Raw genomic sequence first — 9968 nt, forward strand, 5'->3', positions numbered from 1 at the left:
CAAATGGTGTCAATAACCTCAGTGAGTCACAGACTGAGCGTCCCCGATATCCAATATGAAACACATTTATTCCTAAACCATTATATTTCCAATACACCATTCTGTATAAAGTAATAGATGACGGATTTGTAGCTGGATTGTTATGGGGAGCACTTGGAGACCAAGAACTAATCTCCTAGGCCTCAGGAAACCACACCAACCTGTGCTGGTGAACCTTAAGCCTTAGACTTATCTCAATTGGACTCTGAACGTAATATTTTGTGGGATTGAATAATCTGGGGGTTGGCAATTCATATAACCTGTACTCATGAAGGTATTAATAATAGCAATAATAAAGGGCATTTTGGGACATGTCTACAGAGCATCATAACCCATGTAGGCATAGCCCCCCAGACAGCCCCTCGGACAGCCCCCCACCCTGCTACCATTGGATTGTCCTATTAGTCCCACCTCTGTGGCAAACATTTAAAAAGCCATGTCAGCCCACAGGAGTTAGTTCTCATTTAACATCGTCATATTGCTAAGGACCACGGACATGTTGAGTCGCTGAAGGGAGCCCCAACGACTCGGGCAATCACATGGACTTTACACAGCAACCTGGACCAAGGCAAACCAACTCTACTTAAGTATTATTTCACCGTTTTCCCCTTTTATTTTATGCTGTTGCTATAAGTTCTGGTATAGTTCTGCTATAGTTCTACTAATGTGCTTAGATTAGTCTATATTTTTTCTGTATTTATGTTTTGTTTTTGTAAAATTTTACTTATAAAACCCTATAAAAAGTAAGCTGAATCTCTGAATGCTATAACTAGAAATAGTGTAACTTGCAAACCTGAAGTGCTACTATAAACATTGAGTTTTCCGTGACATTTCTGTCTGGCGTGGCAGTGGGTGACAGTAAAGAAGCAGAAGCACAACTGCAGTTTTTAAAGGGTAACAGTGCTTCTGTCTAAGCACGTGGTGGCAGTCTACCTTGTGAAGGTGTGTTTGGCAAGGGTTAACAGGAGTGAAAATTCTTGCCCCCGTGTCAAACCCCTCTTCAACCTGCTGGCGCGTGGACTGTTGGAAAGTCTATCTGCAAGGGTGCGGGCTGAGAGGGTGTTCGTCACAGTAACACACTGCGCCGTGAAGGCCTGAAATCTTGCAGAGCACAAGGCCCACAAGGTCCCTCTGCTTAAGATAACACATGTACGGGCCGGTCTGCAGTTTTCCAATGATTTTTTTTATCTACCTTTCACCAGACTATAATTGTAATTACTATGCTAACCTTTCTGGTTCTGTTCCTTGAACCCCAATTTATCTGAAATGTGAAGGTGCAGCAATATGAAGTGCAAGTGGGGAACAGATGTATAGCATGGAACAATTCATAAGCATGGCATCATTAGAACAAATTCCGCCCATCAAACTGTCCGCTTCCCTACCTTGAACTCTAATTTCTCTAGAACAGAGAGGTACAGGTAAACAAAAATATAGGTGCACGCGGGAGACACTTGTGGCTAACACCCCAAAACTTTCATCACCATGTCATCATTACAACATAAACTCTGCTCATCAAAACACGCTGTCCAGTTACACATGAGTGTACCTTACCCCAGTACCAGAACCCCAATTTTGTTTTAATGGGGAGAGTTTTTTTATGTTCTAATGATGTGATGAAGTGATGAAATTTTAGGGGGTTTTATCCACGGACGTTTCCCAGACATTTTCAGTTTCCTGCACCTCCCCATTCCAGAGAAACGGGGGTTCAAGTGTTAGAAGTGGCCAGTAATGTGTAACAGGGAAGTGCGTGTGTGTGTGTGAGATTGAGATTCAAAGAAGAGAAGCAGACAGGGTAACATAGTATGACAGTTAAAGATTTGTGACCGGTAATAATTTAGAGGCCCCTTTCTAAGGGGACCTTTTTAAGTAAGTGGTCCCGGGGGTTCCCAAATTGCATTTTCAATTAAGGACTCCTAGGCGACTTGCTTTAAAAAACAGCAACCCCAATGTTGTATTTTCAAAAGTTTTATTTAATTTTTTAAAAGCTGGGGTTACTGCTAACTATGAGCTCCCAGAAAATTTTAAGACATTATGACATTTGATCAAACCACACGGGTAAGACAACAAATAGGTGGCTCACTCAAAAAGAAGCACATGAAGGTCCTGGAGTGACGATTCAGAGAGTACCACAATCTATGCAGCCCACATTCAGAAAGTACCGCAATCCATGCAGCCAATTCAGAGAGTACCACAATCCATGCAGCCAATTCAGAGAGTACCACAATCCATGCAGCCAATTCAGAGAGTACCACAATCCATGCAGCCCACATTCAGAGAGTACCGCAATCCATACGGCCCACATTCAGGAAGTACCGCAATCCATACGGCCCACATTCATGAAGTACCACAATCCATGCAGCCCATTCAGAGAGTCCTGCAATCCATGCGGCCCACATTCAGGAAGTACCGCAATCCATGCAAGCCCATTCAGAGAGTCCTGCAATCCATGCGGCCCACATTCAGGAAGTACCGCAATCCATGCGGCCCACATTCAGGAAGTACCGCAATCCATGCGGCCCACATTCAGGAAGTACCGCAATCCATGCGGCCCTGTCCAGGAGCCATTTAAATTACCCATTTATTGCAAATATTGGTAAAATCTCTAGCAGTATTTCCTTTTATTGGCCAGTTAATGACTACTTGTTATAGATGCCATTGCATGTTTTCCCCATGCCATGCCTGTACCAATCCTCCACAGGAGAAAAACCCAGAAAGTAAGCCTAGGTTATCCATCTTTAATCAAACTAACCCAATAGTCAGGGTAATAACTGAAAGCTTGTGTAGGGTAGTAGGTAACAATGTAGACCATTACTACAGTTCTATAACAGATTGATTGTTGTGAAACATTAAAACAACAAACATATGAAAAACACTGAAAATACATTTATATTTTACCGGCTGAGGTGTGTGAATAGGAGAGAGAGTATCTAAATCAGTCATTGGAAATTCCAGGCCCTTTCTTCTGAGGTCTTCGTATACAGCCACTACCCCTGTTAAGTCTGGAGTGCTGCGGAATGCATCTGCCCAAGCCTAGATCATGAAAGAACCAAAAATGTACATAAGTGTTAAAGATTCTTATCCTGTTAGAAACAGTTTTTTCTATTGCTTTAAGTTGATGACCTGAAGAGATTTTTTACAATCAGTTTCTAAAAGCTTTTTTGAATTGTCTTTTAAAAGCTTTGTATGCATGCAGTTTGGAAGTTTCACCAACCCAATTACAAATCAGTCCAAATGTAGAAAGCAGTCATGTCTGGGTGCATGCCATGTTTGTCTGACAGGCCATTTGTAAAAAAGTATATATAAGATACATCCCTTTCAACATATCCTATCAATCCACAACATATCCCATCAATCCACAACCTAAGGCACACATGTTTACCCTGTGTGACAATTATGGCTTCCTTCAAATTACAGAACTGAAGGGAAAGAAAGAGTTTAATTTGCAGAATTACCAGGTAAAGAAAAATCACAACAGTGCCCCCCCCCCCCCCCCATTCATTTAGTGATTTGACATGGCAGCCAGCTAAATAACCTCAGAGGACCACTTTACATATGCTAGATTTTTTAGCATGTGTAGGCAGCTTTAGGGTCTGACTATGTCTATTTAAAAGCATACAGAAATGGAAGCAAAGATATAAATGTACCACAGCAGAAGATAATAAAACAATGTTGGGATTACTTTTTGGCACTGTATTTTTATTTGTCATTCAAAATTTCTGCATCCACAAATCTGTAAAATCGATTCAAGTTGTGCTAATCGTTGTCCACCTGGGATCTAATTTTAATCAAATCTGAATATTACACTATTCATGTATATAATAAAATATTTTCCCAGCAGTTATCACAATCTATTGTCAAAAGTGTGAGAAACATTTTCCAAATTAAAACTCAAAGTTTTAAGTTAAGATTCACTGAGCTCCTACAATATTCAAACATAAAAGAGGTTTACGGGCTGGCATGGAAAGATACATAACTCATTGCTGCCCACAATTGGTGAGCAGAAATAAGACATGTATAATGTAAATGTACAAGGGGGTGCTGAGAAGTTCCTGGCTTTGCCTAGGAAGAAGAGAGCCAGGGTATCAAATACCATTTATTCAACATATTCCCCCCTGAGACCGATGCTCTAGACCGTTCAAATAAAAGTCCTTTGGTTGGGCCACAAACCAGCTCTCAGCAGCATCTTTAACGTCAGAAATGACCTCAATTTCTTCAAATTCGAGAACAGATAATAGTTCAAAGGGGCCAGCTAAGGTAAGTAGGGAGAATTGTTCAATTTGGCAGCCACAACATTGGATGTGTGCAGAGGTGCATTGTCCTGCAAAAAAAAAAAAAAAAAAAAAAAAAAGAACCCTTTGGTCAACTTTCCACAGCATTTCGTCTCAATTGCCTCCTTCAGCTGGTCCAGGAGGTTAGCATAATACTGTCCGGTGATACTAGAGCCCTGAGGTCCTAGAAAACAGACGCCGGTTTCTGGGTTTGGAACCTTTTCAGCAGTGGGGACCCGCTGTGGCGCCATTCCTTTGGCTGTTCCTTAGTTTCAGGATCATATATGTGGAGCCAGGTTGAATCCTCGGTCACTAACCTAGCCAAAAAGTCCTGTGCAGTTTCAAAACAGGCCAAAACAACTTTGGATGCTTCAACTTGTTTCTTCTCATCACTGTTCAAATATTTCAGCACCCACTTCGCTGAAAGCTTGTGCATGCCTAGGATAGTGGTAATAACAAACCCAACACCCTCTCGTGAGATGTTAGGTATCTGGGCTATCTTCTTTGCGGAAATTCGCCGGTCCTCAAAAATCAGCTCATGAGGGGGCTCTTGTTTGGTGTGTTATCCTAATCTATGTTGCTACATTTCATACTTTGCTTACGATTTAGCACAATAGCCACTTTTGTTTTTAAAACTTTGAATGTTACAATGTCCATTTTCCAATTAGGAAGTGAATGTTAATGCTATGTTATTGTGTTTGTGGCCATGTTAGGATTATCTCATACGACACCGGCGTCCTGCCCCCCGCAAGACATCAAGCAGACAGGGAATGAGAAATGATGTGGCTCGTGGGCTGTAGGTTGGGCACCCTTGATCTACATAATTCAAAGCAAAGTGAAAGTGAAAAGAATAGCTTTCTTCATTCTTATCTATAAAAAAAGGGGAGATGGAACATAAAACTTTCTGACACCTATAGGAGTGCTTGTATGTCAATGACAATGCAGAGGCAATAAAGACAGAAAGCAACCTTTTTCCAGTGTAAATGGAGGACAGCACAGCACCAGCGATCTTTTAGGTCTGTATGCAGTTTACTCCTTGCTATAAGTCTATGCTTTTAATATTTGGTTATGTGTCAGCCTAAAAAAGCACATAATAAAGATTTTTAAATGCTTTAAAAAGGACCCTTTTTGCCCCCAGTATAGCGCTGAAAAGGCAGCAAAAGAAACTTAAAAAGGTGGTATATTACGTAAAAATAATTATTTTTTCATTATTCAAGGTAGGTCAAAAGTGTTTGTTCTTTAAACCACAAAAGCTTACTAAGATTTTGGTATTATGCCTTGTTCTCCCCTTTTAAAAGCTAAATTACTTTATTACTGGAGAGTCTGTAGGGCTTGGTCTAGGAATTAAAAAGTAAAAAATATACAATTAATTAAATTTGCACCACCTAGAAAACACAATGTAATTCCAATAACATACCTAATGTAGTTTACAGCATAAAATATTTGAAATTCAATGCAATTTTCACATCATCTCAGTGAAAAGACAGTGAAATCCACTTCATGAAAGACTGTACCACAAACAAGAGTGAACAGTCCTAAATATTTTCATGTTTTGACTTACCTGAATGATATTAAGCACTTTGTCATAAACTATGGTTGGGGGGTTGTTTTTTGGAAGGATAGTTTTCACAAGCACACCTTCAACAAAATCCTGACTTGCGACCAAAACATGAAATCGGTGACCACAGTTCTTCACACATGTCTCAAGTGCCTGAAGAAGAGAACATAGAATATTTAGTTAAGAAGAATGATTTAATTCTAAGAATTTCACAATCAACTAAATATTGTCTTTCTTATTGTGACTGTATTTGGTTGCATAAAATGTCAGATAGAATACCATTGAAGGGATGCTATGAATAAGCTTTAAGTAGCATTGTTACACTTTACTTGCATTTAATCGCTTGATATGAAAAGTACAATATATTTGAGACCTTCTCCAGCAAAAGTAAAAACTTGAGAGTATTTAACACTTGCCCCTGGTGATCAATCACCCACCTCTCCAACATGGGTAATTGATGCTTGATGTTAAAAAATAAAAAGGGCTAACAAACCAATCTGGCAGAATGAGATGTATTATGAAATGGTAGTTCTCGTGGCTTTAGAACTCATTAACTGAATTTAGAATTCAATACCCAACATCAACAGTAACTTTCATACTGGTTCAAAGACCCATTACATTCGCCCTCTACATACAGGAATATGGAATCGCCTTACTACATCCAAAAATTTTGGGGCAAATTCTCCAGGATAAACTGGTTTAGACATAAGGAGAAATAAGCACAATGTCTTTTTTTTTTTACATGGTTTAGACACAAAGTTCCCCTATTCTCATAAAGAATCAAAACATATAACCGTCTCCGAGCCTTTATACACTGAAGTAATGGTTACTAGCGAAGTTAAAAAGTGTGTTAGCAGCAGGATCTCCCTAATAACCTTGGGGGTTTTGCAATACTGACAATAGCAAAATAGGGTTCATGGACGTACTGGTCACTGCATGAATTAAGGTGTGGACAAACAGATGTAATGCCATAGAAATCCAAAATAAATGCAGACACAGTTAATTGTACCAACTGTTACACCAAGCAGTGGATAAAAGCCAGATAATGGACAATATAGAAAGAACAATGGCATACACCTAGGTGCTCACATTACACAAAATAAGTGAGATAATAAATTGTTTTAAAAGGAGGCCTTGGGAGCTTTTAACAAATCCCTTGTATGTGTACTGCAGGCAGAGCCCATTCTCGGCCTGTTTACAATAGGAAGTTATCTAGAAACCCCAAAATTAGTATCCCACTTGACTATGAGGCTGCTAAAACTGGTGCCTTTACTTTGGTCTAAGAAGCTGCGGCTAAGCCAAAAACACCAGTTACTAACAAACCCTGCTGGAGTAAGACTGTATAGGGCATGTGCACTGTTAATATACTCTAGCACTCTGTATTCCAGGGCATGTGCACAGAAAAAGATGAGAAAATAGGAACAATCATGCTATATTCACAAGGAGCTATTTCAACAAAGAACACCCCTATAATCTATGCAAAGCAGCCGTTTAAGCCAGATATTTTTTCCAATATGTTGTGATACATATGTATTTTTGCTCACCCCATGAACAGTCTTTTAACCGGCAAGCATTTTTCATTAAAGTTCTTGGATCCTTTGCCAATAACTAAAATTACTTTACTGGGGTGGGAGGGGCTTAGTTTCTGGAGTTCAGTTCCTCTTAAGCTAGAATATTTATTTAAGACAATACAAATTCTGCGGTTTACAAGGAAATCTGTACAGAAAACATTTCAGCACTCAATGCATCCTAGTTAGTTACCTAGCTTTCTCTGACTCAATTACTTTGTCACTGACCTGACCATGCTTGCAGCAACGTAACTCAACACTACTCATGTCTATGCTTATCCCCCACCAGCAACACTGAAAATATCGAATCCATTGTTTAGTATGACAACAAGCAGGTATTTCTTACTACACACTTATTTTTAAGTTAGATTATAGCATATCTAAGAAGGATTGTATTGACAAACTGGATTAGTAAATTTACCCGGTACACCAGGTGAAAGTCACCAGTGCATCCTTTTGTGGTTTTTGTTCCCTATATCAGTATATGACATAGTGTAAACCTCAGATGGTGAAAACTCTGGATATTGGTGACTGTTGGCATATAAAGGGAGGATTATTGATTTAGAAATTCAGAGATGGAGTTGGAGATTTGCATTATCTAGCAACCAGTGAGAGACGTCTTAAAAAATGTATATACAACTGTTTAACGTATTGCCACAATACTGTGTATGAATAGTTTGTCATTCAGCAGAAAGCTTTTCTTACATTACATGTATGTAGAGAAAAAAATATACTGAACACTGTAGTAAACAAGCGTATTAATGCAGAGTGACCTTTTCCTAGTAAAGCATAGTGATTTATTTTTGACTGTTTGCAAGTATATCCCTTTATAAGGATCTATTACAGAAAGAGTAACTTCCCAAAAGACACTGTTAGAATTTGGAAGTGTTACATAGTCTTCCCCAGAGCCTTCAATCTCACACCTGCACAGGCACCTTGGCTAACGTGATGAAGAACCTGGAAGAAAGAAGAGGGTGGTGTTGGATGGAAGAAGGGGGAAAACCGAGCCAGCACGGGACTCACAGGACTTGGTTTGTGATCAGATCAAGCAGTAGTTGCCAGTAGGGATCCATTTATAAAACAGATAACCTGACATTCCCTCAAACATTCCCTGGTGGGAATCAGTTACTGTCATTGAAAGTCATGGACCTGGAGGATCTCCACTAGGGAATGTTTGAGGGATTTGTATCCTGTCTGTTTTGTAAAAAGAACAAAAGTAAAATCACTGGGAAGGGAATATGAAATTTGTTCACATTTTGCAGGTTTAGGAAAATATATAAAAAATAAAGTTGTTATATATCTACTGAGATAACATAAGGTTTGCTACAGCTCCAGAGAGAGAGGGAGTAATCGGAAGGGAGGCTCACCGTTAGGGCCAGAATCACCTCATGAAAATTCTTGTTTCCAACAATCCTCTTTTTAAGTGCTCTGATGGCATCTTTAGGTCTGCAGAAGGAAAATAAAATGTGTACACTGATCAGAAGTGATGTAAGATAAATTAATACAGTGTCCTTAACACTTTCATTCAGTATCCTCACCCCTCTTCAGTTTCATTAATAATATCACATATCTCCATATTCAGGGCCCAGTCTTCAGAACGGAGTGAGCCATCTGTTGCTTTTTCTGGAAGATAAAAAAAGTACATCATTTTTTAACAACTTTGTATTCTCTAGAAAAGTTGCATGAAAGTACAAAGGTGTTCAGAATAATAGCAGTGTGTTTAAAAAAGTGAATAAAGCTAAAAATCCTTATAATAGCTTTCCATACACCTAAATGGCACTGCATGTGAACACTGCAAATTCAATTCTAAATCAAAACTTGAAGAAAAAGTCAAATTTGTGTTCTTCACAATTCTGCATTTATTGTTTTTGCCTCAAAAACAGCATTTTTTTTTAGGTCTTCCCACAAGTTTTCTATTAGATTAAGGTCTAGAGGGGTTAGGCTGGCCTTGACTGGTTGCGTTTAGTAAAACTCTATGCATTCCTGTAATGCGAGATATAAAATATATTTATTATTATTGATGTCTGCACCTTACTAGGAAGATTTTGATCATTCTGTGTCCTAGTGACAATGTCTTAGTTACTGAAATAAATGAAGGTGGTAATTCTGCACTGTGGTGATGGTGGCACATCACAGGTTACTAGCCCTGATGGATTTGTGCTACCCCCTTAATATAGATGTAGGCCACTGTGAGATACTGTGTGACCCCGCCTCAAGATCAGGTTGGTGCTCATTGCAGGTGTCAGTTATTGTTCTATCATAGAGAGGGATTGCTGTACATTGCATGAATGACATTCACACCTATTGACATCTGTTCTGTGCGTCCAGTACATGAAAGGTTACAATGTCGTTTCATCGCAGCAGCTTGCGTAAGGTACCGTATTTTTCGGCGTATAAGACGCACTTTTTCTTCCCCAAAACTGGGGGGGGCAAAGTGGGTGCGTCTTATACACCGAATACATGTTAAATATAATAAAAAAAAAAATCATACTCATCCGATACCGCGATCCCGCGATGCTGCGTGCTTCTTCTCCT

The 9968-nt window shown here is 39.3% G+C and overlaps 1 protein-coding gene across 5 annotated transcripts in view; it reads right to left on the reverse strand.

Moving 5' to 3' along the window:
* The window catches only part of LOC140337418 (target of Myb1 membrane trafficking protein-like), a 128809-nt gene that overhangs the window by 90101 nt on the left and 28740 nt on the right, over positions 1-9968 (reverse strand). For all 5 annotated transcript variants that reach the window (XR_011922038.1, XR_011922037.1, XM_072421171.1 and 2 more), the window contains 4 exons: positions 8972-9056; positions 8801-8879; positions 5869-6018; positions 2935-3069 (listed from right to left, as the gene is read on the reverse strand). Coding sequence is in view for 3 of the 5 variants with exons in the window: in XM_072421171.1 (XP_072277272.1) it covers positions 2935-3069; positions 5869-6018; positions 8801-8879; positions 8972-9056 (449 nt within the window). In the remaining 2 variants the exon portion in view is untranslated. The remainder of the gene's footprint in view (positions 1-2934; positions 3070-5868; positions 6019-8800; positions 8880-8971; positions 9057-9968) is intronic.

This window comes from Pyxicephalus adspersus, chromosome 8, assembly GCF_032062135.1.
Source record: "Pyxicephalus adspersus chromosome 8, UCB_Pads_2.0, whole genome shotgun sequence".
Taxonomy (NCBI): Eukaryota; Metazoa; Chordata; class Amphibia; order Anura; family Pyxicephalidae; genus Pyxicephalus; species Pyxicephalus adspersus.